Here is a 22,514-nt window from a genome sequence, read left to right on the forward strand (position 1 = left end):
AGGAAGTGAATTTTATCACTTCCTTAATCAACAATGATATTGATGCCTGAATAATCTGGGAAAAAATAAAGAAGTTAAATATCTTACATCACCTTCTCCTATTCTTAACTGGAATGGGAAAGAGATTTCTTCTCCTGGGGAGACTGCAAATACCTTAGGAACTGTGTTCTGTGAACTGTCCACCTCAACAACATATCAAGTGTCTTTTCAAAAAATTAAAGTCGAACCAACTACTCACACTATCTGAACTGAAAGAACTATATTTACTTTAAGAAGCAGCACTCCTGGCCCTGACAGAATTTACTATATAATGCTTCAACAATCTTGATTAGAAATTACTATTGTTGTTGCTAAACTTTTACAATCAGATCTTTGAACATACATTCCCCATGTCCTAGCAACATTTTTATGTAATAGCTATACCTAAATCTGAAAAAGATCATTTGATTCCTCACAACTATAGACTAATTTCTCTAAGCAGTTGCTTGAGTAAGACTCTGGAAAAAAATGGTGTACCATCAACTCACTTGGTACCTCAAATCCTGAAACATAATCAGTAATAATTAGTTTGGCTTTTGGAAGAATAGATTTTCCTTGGACTTTATGGCAAAAGCTGAATCAAACATAAGGAATGCATTCATCAGAAATTAACATCTCACCATGATATACCTTCATATAGCAAAAGCTTTTGATACCACATGGTGCTATGGAATCCTAAGAGATCTCCATCTGTTCATATGAGAGGCCATTTACCATATTTTATTCAATGCTTCCTTCGACACAGGACCTTTGAGGTTCAGTACCGGCAAGTTCTATCTCAAACATATATACAAGAAGAGGAAGTACCACACCTCTGTTCTCAGCACCACTTTGTTTGCAATACGAATAAGCAATATCACAAACAGTATTCCAAACACTGTCAACTCATATCTCTACACGGATGAGCTATATTGAGAGGCACCTATAAATATCAATCAATAACGCTGAATTATGGATGGCACAAAATGGATACAAACAGTCAAACCACAAATCTACAGCCATACATTTCTGCAACAAGCACAAAATACACCCTGAATCCAAGTTACACTCAGCCAATCATCCTCTTTTAATTGTGAACAGAATTTGTCACCTAGAGCTAATTTTTGATAAGATGCTAAACTTCCAGGAGCACATTGAATATCTACAAACCACTTGCACAAAGAAAATAAATATATTCTTTGTCATCTCTAGTACATCATGGGGTACAGATCATTATACTCTGTTCCAGTTATATAGGTCCCTAATTAGACCTTGGCTAAACTAAGGAGCACCTGTTTATGACTCTGCTAGGGAGAGCACCTTAGCTGGTGCTCTCCCTAGCAGAGCACCTTAGCTGGTCTTGCTCCATCCAGCACTCTTCTCTGAGGATTGCCCTAGGTCCATACGGAACATCACCAGTTCAAAGTCTTTATGCTGAAGCTCACAAACCTCCACTCATGATCAGAAGAAAGATGTTACTGATGAACTACCCAGCTAAAATTAAAAGCCTCCCCACATTCTATTTGGCCACTACTATATGATCTGCAGTGGGCAACTCACTAAGCAAACCCAGAACAATTCAGCCTACTGGTATCAGATTGCCGAATCTAACAGAATGCTGAAATATTCAGATTCATAATATCCTGAGGAATTAAGAGATCTGGATCCTTCAGTGTTACTACCTTCACACTTTCTTGTGATGATTACTTTGAGCAATGGGGAAAAAGTGTAGCAAATATTAACATCCAACAATTACATTTTGCTCATACAGAAAAGTATCCTCACTTTACTAAGATCTACACTAATGGTTCAAAGTCTGACAATAAAGTGGGTACAGCTTCTGTATTCCCTAATACAACTATTTCAGTTTCATTTCTGGCCAAACATAGCAGTTATTCTGCTGAACTACATGCCATTAAACTTGCCCTGAAAAACATCTCACTCCTATCAATAAATAAACACATAATATATATTGGTACACAGAGTGCTCTTTTAGCTTTGAAAAGCACTTCTTTACCTTACCTCTTTACCTTTACCTTTATTAAAGTTCATAAGATGTGAGCTGATATGTTTTCATGAGCATCAGCAAACTGTTATCTTCTCTCAGATCCCAGGTCACAGTGGTATTCCAGGAAATGAGTGTGCAGATGATGCTACAAAGCATTCCTCTCCCATAGCCCCAACAAATGATCTAGTCGCATATCCTGATTATAGACACAATATATGGAGAACATGTATGGAACAATGGACACATCTATGGAAAATGCAGACAAATAATAAGCTGTTCCAACTAAAACATGAACCAGTCTAGCCTCCATAAAAATAGAAAAGAAGTAATCCTAGCCTGAATCTAAATGGGTCATACTCACCTCACCCATCTCTTTCTGCTTACAGAAAGTGATTCTTTGCAGTGTACACACGGCCTGCAACCACTCACAGTAAAGCATTTACTCACTGAATGTAGCCTGTTCAACTGTGCCTGACACACTACTTATTATTATTATTATTATTAGCTATATGGCATAAGGACACCTGAAGCTTATGCTGCACCAGCCAAAAAAAAAATTTCCCAAGTTACCCTAAGAGAGAGAGAGAGAGAGAGAGAGAGAGAGAGAGAGAGAGAGAGAGAGAGAGAGAGAGAGAAGTGGAAGGGAATTACCAAGAGAGAGAATAATGATGATATCCAGTTCAGGACCCTGGGTGTGGGTCCTGAGCTGGATATCATCAGCCCATACTCACCAGATGTGAGCCCCCTGGGGTTAACTTTCAGTTTCCTTTCAAATCTGCAAGAACTATTGTCACTCAACTGCACCATAGGTAATAGCGCAAATCTATCTGAATTTTTTTTTCTATTTGAAGCAAATTCAAATGTATGAACCATTTCTAACTGCTCACTGGGCAGTTTTCATGTGTAACTTCAATTACTTTGGAAGGCTCAATATGTTCCAAGTAACCCTTGTGTCAGAAATTACCATAACAACAACCCTTTCCTCAACTAACCCGTGATACTTATCTTTGTCAGCGGGAAAAGATTTGATTTGATTTTTGGTTTTAATGATGCAAAAATGTCAAGGGTTACAATGCACAAGGAAGAAGAGGGAAAGGAAACTCTTACTGACACTCAATGTGCAATAATTCCATGCAAGCCATGTTCAGAAGTGTGCTGATGTTTTGCCAATCCCTTTATCCATAGCAGCAGCATCCTTAATGCCATGCTGCTCCAATTTGCACAGCAGTGTTTTAATGTGCAACAGTATCAAAAGCTTTCCTAAAATCCAAGTATATGATATCAAAATATTTTTTTGCATACAGTTCCTTCGTGACCACATTGTAGTATTCAATCAAATTGGTCAGACAAAACTTCCCCTTAACAAACCCATACTGTGTCTGAACTACAACTGCAGCCTTGTCTAGATGATACTGCAGTGTTTCTTTAACCAGTGACCTTATTATTTTCCCTGGACACCAGTCTGTAATTGCTTGTGTCACCTTTCAACTCCCTTTCTGAATTGGGGATACATTTGCACATCTCCAGTCTGTGTGGACCTCCCCTGAGTTCAAGGAGGCCCTCATAATTATGGCTTGGCTAAGGTCCTGCTTACTTCCTTTGCTGCCTCCTTTAATATAGCTGGATAGATCCCATCCACCTCAGATGCCTTTCTTATGTTTAACTTCAACAGTTTCTCCTCCACTTTGCTCCCAGTTATTACAAAATCATTTAACTCCCTGTTAGAGTTAGTTAAGCTTCTGGTCTCCACTTCCCTACAAAATTCTTCATGTGTGAATGTAGATGCAAAATGTCATTGTTTGTCAGCTACCTGAGCAGAATATCAACAATTGAAACATCAATATCAAGTGGATATATAATCTGATTCATCCCCTTCCTTCTAGAGTTTACATAAGTAAAGAATTCGTTACTGTTTTTCTTTGCATCCTTTGCCATGGATTTCTCGTAATCTGCCTTTGGTTGTTTATCCTCCTTTGTGACTTGATTACAGACTATCTTATATTTACCATAGGCATCTGTGTCTCCTGATAATTTATATGCATCCCTTGCATTTTTATTCTCTGCCACGTGTCTGATTAGTTCATCCGACGTTAGTTCATCTGCTATTATTGGAATAATATTATTAATGTAGTCCCTCAGGTTTCAGTGCCTGGCCTGTTATTTTTTCAATATTTATTAACAGTACAGATGAATGCATAATAAGCTTATTGTCTAAGTGCGCAGATGATACAGAGGTCAATGTGGTTAATGACAGGAATAAAAGTATTAGTGCAACAAGACCTTGAAAAATTTGGCAGATGTGCTGACAAGTGGCAAATGGGGTTTGACATTGATAAATGCAAGGTGTTGCATACAGGCAGCAGTAATTTGTGTGGCACCATACTTAATGTGGTGGAGAATGAAACAGACCTAGGGATAATTATAAAGTCCAACATGAAGTTCTCTGAACAGTGGAGATAGCTGCTAGGACAGTGCATGGGGTTTTGTCAGTGATATACAGGAATTTTGCCAGCAGCCACAAGGAGGTGATTATTCCATTGTATAAGGAAATGGTTAGGTCACATCTTGATTATAATGCATACAGGTATGGAAGCCGTGTTTTATCCTGGCAGTGGTGAGTGACTCTTGAAAATACTGATCCCACAATAAATAGTGATTAAAAATTGTGAAAATTTTTCTGCCTTCCTATATTGGCAAAGTTTTGCTATAATCATCTCTAAAGTGATTTTTTACAGTTTTCACAGAGAAATTGAGTGCAAGAACCTGTCAGGTGACTTGCCACAAAGTTTTGAATTTCATGTTTATTTTTATTCTTTTTATCCTCCCACAAATTCAATAAACATCTAATGTTAACCAATTTTTTTAAAAGATTTATTACTTTTTTCATAGAGTAAAGAGGAGAGCAGAAATCCTTATATTATTATTATTATTATTGTTGTTGCTTTTATATTATTTCTCCCTGATTGAAGGATTCCACTCTGTGACGGGTACTGCTACCAAATACACAGAGTGGTTGTAAATTTTTGGTATTACTGTTGTTCGAGGAAATCTCTGACTATCCTACAGGTGTTCAGGATTGCGACTTTCTGGAGTTCCTTGTAGTGTTCTCTGGGAGACCTATTGCTGCTAGGCTGCTATGTAGAGTCTTTGGTACCATACTGGTGGTTGACACAATGATAGGGATGGTTGATACTTCTTGCATATGTCACATCTCCTTGATCTCATGTCTGCATCCTTTGTTCCTCCGCTTGCATCCTTTCTGCTCTTCATCATTATGTTCTGACCCTCTAAGTGGTCTGATATCTTCTTGGTTATGCAGCTGGTCAGGATCTTGTACATTGTTGGGAGGCATGTGATTGGCCTGTATTTTGCCGGGTTTCTTGTATCTTCATCTTTAGGCTTCAGATATGTGACTTGTTCAGTGAGAAACTTCGGGATTGTCTCCAGGTGCCTTATCATTCAAGTGAACTGCTCTGCTAGGTTCCTGTGTATGCAGGTAGCTTCTTGTACCAGTAGTTGTGGATGTTATCAATTCCCGGGGTTCGCCAGTTGTGGGTGTTCCTGATCAACTGTTTTACTTTTTCTCGAATCTTCCACTCTCTCATCTCTTGTATGTCCTTTGTTTTCTTCCATTCTATTTCTATCCAGGGTGCTCTGTTGTTATGTCTTACTTCACTGCTCCAGATATTTCCCCAGAACTCTTTGATCATCTTCTTCTCGGGTAGTCCGTTTCCTGCTTTCTCATCTTCACCCAGTTTCCTGTAGAAGGCTCTTTGGTCCTCATCGAAGATTCGATTGTTTCTTTTCCTCTGGGAGCTCTCTTTGTATTGGTGGTAGTCTCTTGCTGAGTGCGAGGAGGTTCTGCTTCAATATGTCCAAGTATTCTCCTATTTCTGGTCTCATGTTTGCTGTGGACACTGTCTCTCTTGAGGATGCTATTCACCTTTCCAATCAATTTCCTACTTTTATTATCCTGTTGGTACTGGGTCAGCTGACCTATCTTGAATCTTAATTCTTCTATCTTCTGCTGAAGTCTTCTTTCCCAAGCTGGCGGTTCCTTCTGTTTTCAGTTCTTCTGCTGCTGGTCTCTCGTTTCTTTTCCATTAATCCAGGTGGCTGCTATGGCAGCACAGTATACGGCTGTGTGGATAGCCTCCAGTGTTGCACCATTATTGTCAAGGTAATGTGGCATTATTTGCCGATTGAGGTGGTCTGTTACTCTTCACAGGATTTTATTTGGCTTCTGCTTAGGTATCACATGGGTTCTTGTGGGGTCCATTCCTTTGAATTCTGTTAGGGCCTTCTTCCACTTGTCTTCTATTCTGGATAGCATGACTTCATCTCTTTCCACTTCAGCTACTCTGGGTTGTATTTCTTCTTGCTGTTCCTCCTCTGGTTCCATATTGACCATATTCTTTGTGCTTTGTAGTTGATCGCTGATGTCCTGCTTGATTTTTTCCAAGATGGCCAGAGCTATTAGGTTCTTTGTGACGATGGTCCTTCTTTGGTCTGCTAATCTCTGTTCTCTGACCTGAATATCCAGGTATCGTTCCAACCACTTGGTATGTAATCGTGACCTGTACATTGTCATATCGGTCTCTAGCCTGGTTATTTCATAGTATGCTCGCATGATGTACGTATTCATTTCAATGCTCCACTTTATGCATTGGCATTTTCTCCCTTCCTGGGTGGTCACTAGTGCAGATGCGCAGGAAACACTTCCAGTTGGTGCGGCTGGATGGTCTTGCCCTTCTCTTGTGGTAGCCTTATGGGGGACAGTGCCACTTTCTCCACTGTCTTGCTCTGGAGACTGTCTCCAACTTTTCGAGCCGACCCCTCTGCCTAACGCCTGAAAGCGAGTGACTTTATCCTGCGCCACACTTGATGTAGAATGAATAATATTTATCTGCAACATCATCCATCTATGGAGGTGGACTTGTTTTAGCTTCGGCTTATGTCCAGTGGTTTATTTTTATTATTTTTTTAATTTAGCGAGTGACACCAGATGGCACCACTATCTTCCTCAGCCGTCACTCAGACCTTGGGGCAGGTCGGTCCAATGGAGTAACTTTGGTGATGTTTTTTTTTTTATCATCGTTTTTTTTAATATTATTATTATATCGGTCTCCCAGCGTATAGAGCCGCGTTCATGGCTCTATATGCTGGGAGACCGATATTAATAATAATATTAAAAGTTCGAATCCCCCAAGGTGGGATTTGAACCCTGGTCCATCAGGCTGGTAGTCCAGTGTCTTAACCACTGGTATTGTTGCTCTTATATTATTTCTCCCTGATTGGGCCCCTCGACGTGGGCCCCTGACCTGTATGTGGTCAGGGGACCTCCTAGTGATGCTGCTGGTCTTCCAGATTAACATCACTGGGATCCAATGCCCATACCTTGGTTCCAGGGTTACATTATTGGAATCCAGCGTGTGTAGCTGTGTGCCACGACCCGTGGAAATTTGGAAAGGGGGATCCTGGTGGTTGAGGAGCTCAGCCTCGATACACCATTTTGGCCCCTGCTTTGACAAGACAGGTGGTCCCAGACCGGTCCAAATGGGATCAGTCGGCGGGTGGTTCTTACTGCTTGAGTCAACTGTGTTCCAATAAGTCTCCCTCCCTGGTCCTGGGACGGGATCAAGGCTTATTGGAAATGTGGATATGGTGCTCCTAAGCGAACTTGGCATCCCATTCGTGTACACAGTACCTGCTAGTTCACGAGTGGGCGTTCCCTCGTAGGGCTCCGTGGTGGGTGAGGTACTTAGGGTATCGAAATTTTTATCTTACTCTTATGAGTATTATAAATTCTAATTCTTCTGGGGCACTAACAAGGCCCCTACCTAATTGAGATGATAGCATGGATAACACCTCCATAAAAAGAGCCAGAACTTAGGACACACCACCATCAGTGACGCCATTTTTCCTCATTCTCCATTCCACCGGAGAGCAGCCATTCGGAAAGATGTCACCCTTCTTTATCCAGAAAGGATTAGAAGGGTAGGCAGGTTCACGAAAATCCGTTAAATGACTGCATTCTGGCGACCTTTCGGTCAAAGCTTCCAGCGCAAAACAAGCGGCAAAAATCTTGAACTCTACATCCACAGGGGAATACCTATCACCATAACCTCCCACAAAACTCTGAATTCTTCACGAGGTGTTATATCAGAGTGGGACCTTCTTCATGTCTCTGAAGAAGAGATCTGCTCTAAATTAAAAGACCAAGGAGTGACAGCTGTCAAGAGAATATTGATACGAAAGGATGGGAATCTCGTCCCTACCCGAGTTCTTATCCTCACATTCAGCACCCCACGGCCTCTAAGTTCCATCAAGGCAGGTTATCTAAACTGCCCAGTGAGAATTTACATTCCAAACACACCGAGGTGTTTTAGATGCCAAAAATACGGCCACTCACAAACATCTTGTCGTGGTAACCCTGCCTGTGCTCGATGTGGTGCAAAAGACCATGAGAGCAAGGAATGTTCAGCTTCAAAACCGGTCTGTGTCAATTGCCAAGGAGAGCACCCCACCTATTCTAGAGCATGCCAGCGGTGGAAGGATGAAAAAGAAATCCAAAAATTAAAAACAGAGCTGAATATCTCTCACCCAGAGGCCAGAAAACATATCCAACCAATAAATAGTGGGAAATCTTCTTATGCCCAGAAGGTTTCTGCTAAGTGCACTATCGGTACACAAACTGAGATGACCGTACCACCTCGAGAGTCATTCACTCCAATTGCATGCTATTTATTGAGTTCAGAAAAGCCCACCAAAAAAACACAGTCAGCTTCTACTCCTATATCCATACCTCGTAGTGCTCCACCACTACCAAAACCAAGTGGTAAAGAAAAGCCAAAAAGATCAGAAGAGCCACCCGTAATATCAGAAACAATGGATGTAGAGGATAAGGAGGTACCGGTCGAATCAGTCTTGGAACTCTTTGCGGAGGAAGAAATGGACACGGAACAGCATCCATACTTCCCCAAAAAAGATAAATCGAAGACTGACAAAAATAAGCTCTCAGTACTTCGGAAGCCACCAGATGGGCCCACCATGCCAAAATAATGGCTAAATTCCTACAATGGAATTGTTGTGGATTCCAGAGAAATACTGATGACATCAAGGCCCATCAGGATCTTGTACATCATTTGGAGGCATGTGATTGGCCTGTATTTCACCGGGTTTCTTGTATCTTCATCTTTAGTCTTCAGATATGTGACTCCTTCAGTGAAAAACTTTGGGATTGTCTCTGGGTGCCTTATCATTCGAGTGAACTGCTCTGCTAGGTGCTTGTGTGTGCAGGTGAGCTTCTTGTACCAGTAGTTGTGGATGTTATCAATTCCTGGGGTTCGCCAGTTGTGGGTGTTCCTGATTGACTGTTTTACTTCTTTAGCATTAGCATTAGTAGAGGCATTTGATGCAAGAAAGCAAGCTTATGCAGCATCAGGCAAAAAAAAAAAATAAATAAATAAAAAATTAAAAAAAATAAATAAATAATAAAAAAATAACCACTTCCACTTCACCCCTCTGTTCGTTCGAAATACCTGTCCAGCTGAGCCTTAAACTTATTTAGGCTATCAACTTCCACGACAAGGGATGGAAGTCTATTCCAGCAACCACCCGCTGGTTGGTTGCTTTGGTGTGAGATTTAGTGAGAGATTTGGTCTTCTCAAATCTCCCACTCTCTCATCTCTTGTATGGCCTTCGTTTTCTTCCATTCTACTGGATAGAAGGGGCGCCTCCGTAGCCAGGTGGGAAGGAGCAGCAGTACGTAGCACATGCTTCTTGATTAGACCGGGGTTCGAGCCCGTCACCACCAAATACGGAGTATGCGGAAAGGTCAAGGAATGACCACCGCATATCCCGGAGCAATATGGCCTTAGTTGCTAATGCTCCTAAAAACCAAATAACAATAACAAACTGGATAGAAATCCAGGGTGCTCTGCTGTCATGTCTTACTTCACTGCTCCAGATATTTCCCCAGAATTCTTCGATTGTTTCCTTCTCGGGTGGTCTGTTTCCTGCTCTCATCTTCATCCAGTTTCCTGTAGAATGCTCTTTGGTCCTCATCGAAAATTTGGTTGTTTATTTTCCTCTGGGAGCTCTCTTTGTATTGATGTAATCTCTTGCTGAGTGCGAGGAGGTTCTGCTTCAATGTGTCTAAGTATTCTCCTATTCTCTGATTTCTGGTCTCATGTTTGTTGTGGACACTGTCTCTCTTGAGGATACTCTTCACCTTTCCAATCAATTTCTTACTTCTATTACCCTGTTCGTACTGGGTCAACTGACCTATCTTGACTCTTAATTCTTCTATCTTCTGCTGAAGTTTTCTTTCCCAAGCTGGCAGTTCCTTCTGTTTTCGGTTCTTCTGCTGCTGGTCTCTTGTTTCTTTTCCATCAATCCTAGTGGCTGCTATGGCAGCACAGTATACGGCTGTGTGGATAGCCTCCAGCATTGCACCATTGTTGTCAAGGTAATGTGGCATTATTTGCCGATTGTGGTGGTCTGTTACTCTCCACAGGATTTTATTTGGCCTCTGCTTAAGTATCATGTGGTTTCTTGTGGGGTCCATTCCTTCGAATTCTGTTAGGGCCTTCTTCCACTCGTCTTCTATTCTGGATAGCATGACTTCGTCTCTTTCCACTTCAGCTACTTTCTACTTCGTCTCTTTCCACTTATTATTATTATAGTGCAAAGAAACCTGAGGCTTATCCAGAGCACCAGCCAAAAAAAAACCTTTCTGAGTTACCCTGAGAGAGAGAGAGAGAGAGAGAGAGTCAGAAAGAAGTAGGAAGGAATCACCAAGAAAGAGAAGAATGATGTTCTCAGGACCCTGGGTGTGCAAACCCATACTAACCAGATGTGAGCCAAGGTGATGGCTACTCTGGAAGAAGCAACCTATGTAATTTAAAATTCTGTGCACTGTGAAGAATAGTTGAAATAAATTCTGAATAAACATAATAATGGAGGTGAAGGATAGCATCTGATATATAAATTTTCAAATTTTTTAAAAGTATTTGTATGCACCTTACACATAATTATACGCATATATGTGCACATTTACAATGCCAAGAGCTTGACAGTCTTTTACAGTCCTAATGAAGGGGAGAAGGGCTCTACAGTATCCAGGCCCACATTGAAGTAATGCTTCACCAAGAGAGAAGGCTACTGTTACTTATTCTCAGCGGATACCACCACCTAGACAGCACGGTTTCAAAGCTTGTTGGCTTCTCCTCTGTGGGTGGGCAGATACCCTGGTATTGCAATGATGACAACCCAGTTGTGAAGTATAACTCCATAGTATGAGAGATGCATTATGGTGTGCAACTGGTAATCAGACTGAAAACCTTTTGAGGCTTTACCTCATATTGCGAGCAAGTTTACTGACATATAAGTTAGTGCTATTGAATCATTTTAATATGCAGCAACCTACTAAAGTAGTACATAATTGGCATCATTTAAGTAAATCTCTTATTGTGAATACCTTCACAAAGAGTTGCCATGATATTGTATAGTGCCATCTGGGTGGTGGTATCTGCTGAGAATAAGTAACAATAATCTTCTCCATTGGTGAAGCATTACTTATTCAAGGTATTGCAATATCATGAAGGTATTCACAATATGAGATATACTTAAATGATGCCAATTATGTGCTACTTTAGTAGGTTGCTGTGTATTAAAATGATGCAATAGCACTAACTTATAAGTCAATAACTACTAAAAAATAAATATATATTTATATATAGAAAATTGTCTGTATAAATTCTTTTTATGAGAGAGCACATCATGCATGAACCATAAAATACTGTAGATCAGTGGTTCCCAAACTACTGAGACCTACAGACCCTTTCAAAAATCAAAAAAAGTTCACAGACCCCTTCAAATATCAAAAAAAAAGTTTGCGGATCTATATATATAACATATGCATATCTTATATGCAAGCATGTATGTATATATATGGTCGCCCACCGTTTCGGGGACCCCCAGGGGTCGGCAGACACCCCAGTTTGGGAAATGCTGCTGTAGATAAAGAACAAATACAATAATACCATTGTCAGAGAACCCTTTTATTCTGCAATAATAAGGTATGCAAAGTTTAAAGAGGGTTATTCTTCTCTTGATTACAGAAACAAATATGCAGATAAATTGAAAAAGCAATATTGTCTAGATAGTCTTCACCTAAATGCTGCTAGCCAAGAGGAGCTACTCTAGTTCCTCAACCTCTTGAAATTTCACGTAGCTTTGTATCCTCTTAGTGCAAAATAAAAGTTTTCTTTGACAGTGTAGTGTTATGCCTGTTTTATTTTTTTTTTCCTTGTCTACAATGAAAGATTTATATCAAAATTACTTACATATCTGCTCCACATGCATCTCTACCATCAAATATAGTAACATTCTGGTAAGATCTGAAACATATAAAAGTGAGCTTCTTATAACGATTTTCAAATATACAATAATTGCAATACTTATTATTATTATTATATTTAGAAAAATCAGAAATTATACCTATTTACATTGAGTTGGCTTCACATTAGCAACACTCACTTGTGTAGGAATGGGCTAGTCTACGACACTGGTGAAGGCTTAAAGTCGGGTATGACTGATATCAGATTGCAGTTCAATATGCAACGTGTGGCAATCAGTTTTTGAATATCTGCAAGGAAGAATGGGTCAGCATTGAGATATTTCTAACTTTGAACATGGAGACAAGAAGTGCAGGTGCCAGCAGGTGCTAGTGGTTAAGTGCTTCTGTTCTGCAGTGTCATGAGTCTACTGTGACTGGCTCAACAGCAGTCAAACAACCAGTCAAAGTAAACATATGGGACAGCCACATGTAGTCAATGCCATGCTGATTGTCATGTGTCTCATCTTGTAACACAGCGGCAATGTAGCACAGAGGCCCAGCTAACCATCCAGTACAACATAAGAATAGCAAGACCAATATCCACATAGATTGTGCACTATACTTAGCTCATATAGGCTGTGGCAGTTTATGGTCATCACAGGTATCCAATGCTTACTATGAGATACAAGGAACAGTGTTGGTGCTGATGTGCCTTGCATGGGCACATCGATACTAGCACTGGACTACCAATATGTGGTAATCTATCACCAGATCTCAAGAATCCCATTTCCAACTCCGTTAAGCTGATGTACATATCTGCATTTGAAGAAGGCAGTGTAAGGTCATGACACTTGGATGCACTGTTGGTGTTTGGCGAGGTGGTGGTGTTATGGTTTGGGCACTGTTTTTGCAGGCCCTTAGTCTTCTGATCACTGTTCATAAGAGGCTCAATGGGAATCTCTACTTTTCTATCATCACTGACCAAGCACATCCCTTCATGATGACAATACAGTAAGCCATATCACAAGGCCTGGCAGGTTGCTATCTAGTTTCAGGAATATAACAATGCATTTTTTGTCCTCTCATGGCTATCCAAATCACTCAATCTCAATCCAGTTGAGCATATTTGGAACCTGTTGGAAAAGGACATTCGATGCAAGCTGACATCCACCTGAAAATTAGCATTAACATTAGTTGAGGCATATGATGCAAGAAAGCAAGCTTATAGAGCATCAGCCAAAAAAATAATAAATAAATAAAAAATAAAAACCTTTCCATCCGGTCACTCCAAATGTTTGTTTAGTTCAGCCTTAAATTTATTTAAGCTATCAACTTCCACAACAACAGATGGAAGTCCGTTCCAGCAATCAACTACCTGCTGGCTAAAGGCAACCTTCTGCACATCTATTCTACAACTGTCTTTCCTCAATTTGAATCTATGCCCCCTCAGGTTCTTAATCTGAGCAAGCAGAAGTATCCCATCAGTGTTGAGCCTGCTTAAACCATTCAGAGACCTTGTAAACCTCAATCTGAACATCTTGCAGGTGCCTAGTCTCCAGATGCTGCAATTTACAGAATTTAAGCCTCTCCTGGTAAGAGAACCCCTTTTGTTCCTCTCATCAGTTTTACTGCCCTTCTCTATATCCATTCTAGCAACTCTACATCCTTCCTAAAATGAGGTCTCCAGACCTGTATGTAGTACTCAAGGTGTAACCTGACCATTGCCTTATACGAAGGTATAATGTGCGAGCATTACTGGACACATGCAGTGTATGGGTAGCACTAGCACAGGACACCCTGCACCACCTTATGGAGTCTATGCCAAGATGTATATGGGCTCTATTATGGACAGAAAGTGGCTGCACAAGGTATTAGTAAGGTGTTGCTGATGTAAAGCCAATTTAGCTTTAATGAATATAACTTTGGGACCCAGGTGCCAAGCGAATCTTGAGGCCAAGTGATTTCTCTATGTGATTTTTCTTTGTGAGTGTTCTAGTTAATAAAACTTTTTCTTTTTGAATTTAAAGTTCTGACTTCATCTGTGTAACATGGTTAGCATTTTCTTTCTCAAAGGACAGGAATGAAGTGTTTAGAAAGGAAAGTTACCTTTCTTGTCTTTATTGGGGTAATTGTGCAGTCAGATATGAAGTTTTCTGAGCAGAGCAGACAGCCTGCCAGAGTAGGTCATGGGGACTTGTCAATGATATACAGAAATTTTTGTGAGCAGGGAAAAGGAGGTGATTATCATCTTGTATAAGGCAATGGTCTGGCCACACCCTGAGTACTGCATACAGGTCTGGAAGCCTCATTTTAGGAAGGATGTAGAGTTGCTAGAATGAGTATAGAGAAGGGCAACAATACTTGTGAAAGGAACAAAGAGGTACACTTATGAAGAAAGGCTTAAGTTCTGTTAATTGAAGCTTCTGGAGACTAGGCATCCCCAAGGCCATCCAAGTGATGTGTATAAGGTCTTGACTGGATTGAGCAGGTTCAATTTTAATTGGATTCTTCCTCTTTGCTCAGCTTACAAACCTGAGGGGGCATAGATTCAAACTGAAGAAAGCCAGTTGTAGAACAGATGTGTGGAAGTTTGCCTTTAGCTAGCGGGTAGTTGATTGCTGGAACAAACTTCCATCTGTTGTTGTGGAAGTTAACAGCTTAAATAAATTCAAGGCAGAACTAGATAAAGATGTGAAATGAATGGATAAGTGAAATAAAAATGTTTTTTTTTTTTTTTTTTTTTTTTGGCTGATGCTTTATAAGCTTTTTTTCTTGTATGATGTGCCTCTACTAATGCTAATGTTAAATTTTGAACAGTATTTGTTAGTTGGTATGAAAAGCCTAATAACTTCCAAGATTAATTCTTTGAATGCTTCCCATTTAGAATTTGCTGTTGGTAACATCATCAGTTGGGCCCACTGTATAGAATTTAAAAAATCTCTGAGACCACTGTAATCACCTTTACGAAAGCAAAAAAACCTTCCCTTTACCCCTGATGGTAATTAAATCTTTAAGCAAATTCCACATCAGTACACTGTGATCACTACAATGTAGTGCTTACTTTTATGTGGTTTCTTTATCTGTAAATTCTTAATGCATGAATAATCACTGCTGATAATCAGGTCAAGATTATTACTCCCTTTGGTTGCCTCTCGAACATACTGCTGTAGAAAACAATCATTCATTAAATCCACAAAAACCTTGCTAGTGTGTGAGTGACCAACTCACAAGTTCCAGTCAGTATCTGGGAAGTTAAAATCCCCCATTATAAGACATTCTGATTTACTGGTCCACTCTGTTTCTCTTTATAGTTGTTTATTGTACTCATCAGAGTCATTAAGCCTATAACAAACTCCTACCCTCATTTTTATGCTTTCCCAGTGCTTATGTCACACCAAACTGACTCAACATTGAACTGTCTATCTCTGTCAATTGGATGCACTTCCTTAGATTTTATGTGTTTCTTAACTAACAACATAACTCCTCCTCCCTATCTGTCCTGTTTATCCTTTCTGTACACGTTGTACTCCCCAAATTCCAATTCTGCATTCCCTATACTTGCATGACACCACACCTCTGATATCCCAACAATATCCGCCTTTGAAGTCTTGACCAGCACTTCAAATTCATCAACTTTATTTACTATACTCCTAGTATTGGTGTATATCCAAGTATACATGCACTTGTTCTCACTCTTAGTTACTCTAACACAGCCCATGTATTTACTTAATATTTTGTATATATACATATTATTATACATAGATAAAATGGGATAGTTAGAAAGCAATGAAAAGTACTGAAGCCTACAACAGGTAAAATTTTTGGCTGATGCCATATAAGCCTGCTTTCTTGTATGATTTTCCATTACTACTACTACTAGTTGATCTGTAATAGCACTGCAAATTAGGAAGGCCAACATTGTGTATAAGAAAGTATTGGCTAAGAGAGCAAAGATTGAGGACACGGAATTTTCCTGTATGTGAATACAATGAAGAAGAAAGCTAATCAATTCAGGCCCTTGTGCACTAGGTGTGGGAAATTCTTAGATAACCCAGCTGATGTTGCAGATGAATTTAATAGTTATTTTGCATCGGTCTTTACTGATGAAAGAACCTTCATGCTTACAAGGCTATGCCTGTGAGGCTGAGCCATATAAAATTAGTGATGTAGTAATTACAGATGATTATTTATTAGAAAAATTTTTGAGCATAAAGGGAAGTAATGCTCGTGGAATTGATAGTATATACCCTGTAGTTTTGAGGGAGACTGCCAGTGAGTGTATTGAACCACTGAGGTTAATTGTAAGGCATCTTGGAACTCGGGGGGAGATTCCTTTGGATTGGAGAAGTTCCAGCATATTGCCAATACATAAAGGTGGTTCTAAGAGTGAAGTTGTTAATTACAGACCAGTTAGTCTGCCATCAGTGGTTGGAAAAATCTTAGAGGCAATGATTAAGAGTGCAATCTATGACATTTAGATAGATATGGAATTCTGAAGGACACACAACGTGGATTTGTTAAGGGAAATGTTTAACTAACTTAGTACACTATTTTGACACAGTTTCTCATGAGCAGGATGTAGGGAAAAATTTCAACATAATTTATTTGGATTTTAGCAAAGCATTTGACGTGGTCCTTCATGAGAGGTTACTGTATAAGCTTGAATAGGTTGGGATTACTTTTAAGATTCTAAGTTGGATTGCTGGGTGACTGCAGAGTAGAGGCAGAGGGTTGTGATTAATGGATATTCTTCGGATTGGTGTAAAGATTGGTCAAGTCGTTAATGATCAGTGCTCCCTCAGAATGACTTGAATAGGCTTCAGGAATGGTCAGAAAAGTGGCAGCTAAGTTTTAATGCAGCAAAATGCAAGGTCTTACATTTGGGGAAGAGGAACCCCAAAATAAATAATACACTTGGTGGAGTTGAATTAAAAACAGCAGAGGAAGAAAGGGATCTGGGAATTACAATATGGGCAAATATGAAGTTTTCTGAACAGTGTAAACAGGCAGCCAGGAAAGTCCATGGTGTTGTATCGATGATTTATTGAATGTTATCCTGTAGAGATTATAGGCCCACTGTATAAGGAAACTGTAAGACCACATTTGAAATACTGTGTTCAAGTATGGATACCTCATCTGAAAAAAGACAAGCTTCTTGAAAGAGTCCAAAGATGGACAACTCGCATGGTGAGATTGGCAAAAGGACGATTGTATGAGGAAAGACTCTGATTATATGGGCCACAGAGCTTGGCAACCAGGCACCTCAGAGATGACCTGATTGAGGTTTATAAGGCACTGAGAGCATTAGTAAAATGAATTACAGTGAAACCTTCACTGTTAAAAAGAATTCCATAACCAGGGGCCAAAAATTCAAATTACAGGGGTTGAGGTTTACATTAGATTGTAGGAAGTTTTCTTTTAGCCAGCGAGTTGTTGATTATTGGAACAAGTTGCTCTCACAGGTAGTTGATGCTGACAGTTGAATTAACTGGTTGTAGTTACCTGTGTGAGGAGAAAAGCATATAATTTGAATTTTCTTATCTAGTCAGTGGGTATTTTTTTTTTTTTGCCAGTGCAGCAAAAGCCTGTAGCTTCCTTGCACTATATGGTGAATACCATTACTATTACATAACAACAGAAACTATCTGAGGAATAAGTAGTAATATTTCATACAGAACTTACGCTTCACGATAATAAATTACATATCCAAGCAGAGAACGAGGATCGTGTAAATTCTTTCGGAAGTTATCCCATTCAATACCAGCTACTGTAGGTCCAGTTTGCCATATTGTTACATTCATCATGGCAACATCACCTATAAAACAAACCAAATTTCTAAACACATACTTATATTATGTTATCAATGTTTTACAAGTAATATAAAATTCTACTTCTGTTATTTTTAAGAGATATTGTAAAATATTATGAAATGTTTGAAAACTACATTTTAACAGAATATTATCTATTTTAGCATGTTAGAATAAAAATTAAATGCTAAATGCAAAGTTTGCTGATTTCTGTGATATCCTGGGAAAAAGGACAAAGTCTGGATTTTGAGAGTGGTTCCAGAAGAAAAGAATATCCTGATGTAAATCTGCTGTTAATATTGTAGAATTTTTCAAAGAATAAACCCACACAAAGTAAAAACATTTATTTGTCTGTCTGCTCTAAGTATCGTGTTGGTAGAACCTTAATCTCTATTAATGACCTTTTGTGAATGAAATGACTTGAATAAACAGTTTAGTATTAGTAGTGGCAAATTATTCAAAAAAAGCAAGCTTACATACCTTTCAAAAAAAAAAAAAAAAACCACTCTCCACGACACCTGTCCATCCCATCTAATAATTTCTCTAGCACTACCTAGAAATTATAGCACTACCTTTCAACTCAGCGTTGTTATGGGCCTTTATGAGAGCCTGAAGGACAGGGTGGATGCCCTCGAAGGAAATAAATTGAGGGGCCCATCAAGCTCTCAGCTGCCCACATCAACGCCAGAGCTTGCACTTGGTCATCAGGCAACACAGAGGCAGCCCCCTAGGCAGAATGTGCTGGTCCCACAGGAACTAGTAGTTGTTGGCGACTCTATTGTCAGGGAAACGGGGAACATGCTTTGTAAAAAGGATAGGTGGAATAGGATCAGGGTATGTCTGCCAGGGGCAAAGGTTGATGACGTTGTAGAGCGGATATCATGTTTTAAGGGCACAAAAGGTGATATAGTTGTACACGTTGGCACTAATGATATTAAGAGTAGGAGACCGGCGGAATTACTTAGCAAGTACAGGTCACTGTTGAAAAAAAGCCGTGAATTAGGGTTGAATTTGAAAGTGTCTACAATTCTGCCCAGACACGATAGGAGGGAGTATATGATGAGAGCCTTGTCGATCAATTCGGCCCTGGAGGGATTGTGCAAGGCTCAAGGGGTAGAATTTTTTTCAGCCTGGACTGTAATTGTTAACAGGAGAGATTGCTTCTACAGGGATGGGATACACTTAAATAGAAAAGGTGCAAGAATTTTTGCTGATGCTGTCGAGGCAGTGTTAGGTGGGTCAGAAAACTGCTAGATTGGGGGAATACAAGGACTAATAGATTAACAGTAGCCACTAGCAGAGGTGGAAGTGATTCTTGCACTGCTTCTATTGAAATGAGCAGAAGCCTGAAAAACAGGATGCAGGATATTTCAGAGACTGCTGGGAGTCATTGCGGTACAAGTAAACATGGGTTGTGTTAGGGTAGCTAAGAATAGAAACAGGTGCATGTATACCTGCGTGTACACCAATGCTAGGAGTTTGGTAAATAAATTTGATGAATTTGAGGTATTGCTCAAAACATCAAAGGCAGATATTGTTAGGATATCAGAGACGTGGTGTCACACAGATATAAGTAATGCGGAACTGGAATTTGGGGAATACAATGTGTATAGAAAGGATAGACAGGACAGGAGGGGAGGAGGGGTTATACTATTAATTAAGAAACACATAAAGTCCAAGGAAGTGAAGCCAGTCGACATCGATGGACAGGGCAGTGTTGAGTCAGTTTGGTGTGACATAAGCATAGGGAAATCAAAATTGAGAGTAGGAGTGTGCTATAGGCCTAATGACTCTGATGAGTATAATAAGATATTGTACAGGGAAATAGAGTGGGCCAGTAAATCAGAGAGTCTTATAATGGGGGATTTTAATTTCCCAGATATTGACTGGAATTTGTGGGTTGGGCACTCGCACATTAGCAAGGCTTTTGTGGATTTATTGGATGATTGTTTTCTACATCAGCATGTTCGTGAGGCAACAAGAGGGAGCAATACTCTTGATCTGATTATCAGTAGTGATTCTTCATGCATTAAGAATCTGCAGATAAATGAACCACTAGGTGGCAGTGATCACAGTGTTCTGAAGTGGGATTTACTCAAGGAGGTAACTAACATTAGAGGTAAAGGGAAGGGTTTTTGTTTTCTTAAAGGCGACTATGATGGTCTGAGACAGTATTTAAATTCTATACAGTGGGACCAACTGATGATGTTACCAACAGCAAATCCAAAATGGGAAGCATTCAAGGAACTAATCTTGGAGGCTACCAGGCTTTACATACCAACTAAGAAATATTGTTCAAGGTTTAGGCCTAAATGGTTGTCAGATGAACTAATGAGACATGTGGCAGAGAAGAAAAATGCATGGGATACATACAAATTAATGGGTGACATGGAAGCCTATGATAGATATAAGTTGGTCTGTAACCAAGTCACAAAGGAGATTAGGCAGGCAAAGGCAGACTACGAAAAATCCTTGGCAAAGGATGCAAAGAAAAACAGAAAAGAGTTCTTTACATATTTAAACTCAAGAAGGAAAGGGATGAATCAGATTGGTCCACTGGATATTGATGGTTCAACAGTTGAGGATCCTGCTCAGGTGGCTAACAATCTAAACGAGTATTTTGCATCTACATTCACGCATGAGGAGTTATTCAGGAAGGAGAATGATGTAGGTAAAGTAAACATTGGCAGTGAGCTGGATGATTTTGTAATAACTGAGAGGAAAGTGGAGGAGAGATTGTTGAGGATAAACATAAAAAAGGCACCTGGGGTGGATGGGATCTATCCAGTTATATTAAAGGAAGCAGCAAAGGAAGTAAGCAAACCCCTAGCCATAATTATGAGAGCTTCTTTGGACTCAGGGGAGGTACCCATAGACTGGAGATGTGCAAATGTAACCCCAATTCACAAAGGAGGATCAAAGGCTGACACAAGTAATTATAGACCTGTTAGTTTAACTTCTGTTTCAGGTAAATTAATGGAGGCACTATTTAAAGAAGCACTGCAGGATCATCTAGACAAGAATTCAGTTATAGCTCAGACGCAGCATGGTTTTGTTAAGAGCAGGTCTTGCCTGACCAATTTGATTGGATACTATGATGTAGTCACAAAAGAACTGGATGCAGGGAATAACTTTGATATTATATATTTGGATCTTAGAAAGGCTTTTGATACTGTTGCACATGGAAGACTGCTGCACAAATTGGAGCAGTGTGGCATTGGAGGCAAATTGCTGCTATGGATAAGGGGATGGTTGAGTGGCAGAAGACGGAGAGTGGTAATCAATGGACACTGCTCAACGTGGACTAATGTTATTAGTGGAGTTCCTCAGGGTTCAGTGTTGGGTCCGTTGTTGTTTTCGGTGTTTATGAATGATATTGATGATGGGATATCAAGTTTAATGTCCAAGTTTGCAGATGATACAAAGGTTTGCAGGGTTGTTAAGGACACTACTGACGCTATGCTGCTGCAACAGGATCTGGAAAGGTTGAACAGATGGGCTGAGAGGTGGCAAATGAAGTTTAACATTGACAAATGTAAAGTACTACATATGGGAAACAGTAACCCCAGAGCAACGTATCAACTCTGCGGTACTACACTGACAGTGGTGGAGAATGAAAAGGACCTGGGGGTAATTGTGCAGGCAGATAAGAAGTTCTCTGAGCAGTGCAGACGAGCTGCAAGAGTAGCTCATGGTGTCTTGTCAATGATATACAGGAATTTTTCTAGCAGGGATAAGGAGGTGATTATTCCCTTGTATAAGGCAATGGTTAGGCCACATCTTGAGTACTGTATACAGGTCTGGAGGCCTCATTTCAAGAAGATGTAGAGCTGCTGGAATGGATACAGAGAAGGGCAACAAGATTAGTGAATGGAACAAAGGGTTGCTCTTACGAAGAAAGGCTTAAGTTTTTGCAAATTACAGAGTCTGGAGACTAGGCACCGGCGAGGTGATCTGATAGAGGTGTATAAGGCTTTGAATGGTTTGAGCATGCTCAATGCCAATGGGATTCTTCATCTTGCTCAGAATAATCACCTCAGAGGGCATAAATTCAAATTGAGGAAGGACGGATGTCGGATAGATGTGCGGAAATTTGCCTTTGGCCAGCGGGTGGTTGGTTGGTGGAACCGAATTCCATCACTTGTTGTTGAAGTTGATAGCCTAAACAAATTTAAAGCTCAACTGGACAGGTATTTCGAACGAACGGAGGGGTGAAATGGGAGTGGTGTGTGTTTTTTTTTTTTTTTTTTGGCTGATGCTGAATAAGCTTGCTTTCTTACATCATATGCCTCTACTAATGCTAATGCTAAATTACTTAAACTGCCCACTTCAGCAGCAA

General features: G+C 39.9%; 1 protein-coding gene across 1 annotated transcript in view; it reads right to left on the reverse strand.

The window, feature by feature from the left end:
• Positions 1 to 22,514, reverse strand: part of LOC150083254 (insulin-like peptide receptor) — a 503,669-nt gene that overhangs the window by 311,302 nt on the left and 169,853 nt on the right. The window contains exons 8-9 of the mRNA XM_090378451.1: positions 18,051 to 18,183; positions 12,376 to 12,429 (exon numbers count right to left, since the gene is read on the reverse strand). Coding sequence (XP_090234577.1) covers positions 12,376 to 12,429; positions 18,051 to 18,183 — 187 coding nt within the window. The remainder of the gene's footprint in view (positions 1 to 12,375; positions 12,430 to 18,050; positions 18,184 to 22,514) is intronic.

The sequence above is a fragment of the Mastigoproctus giganteus genome, chromosome 7, assembly GCF_048544385.1.
Source record: "Mastigoproctus giganteus isolate SK-2022 chromosome 7, ASM4854438v1, whole genome shotgun sequence".
NCBI classification, from domain to species: Eukaryota; Metazoa; Arthropoda; class Arachnida; order Uropygi; family Thelyphonidae; genus Mastigoproctus; species Mastigoproctus giganteus.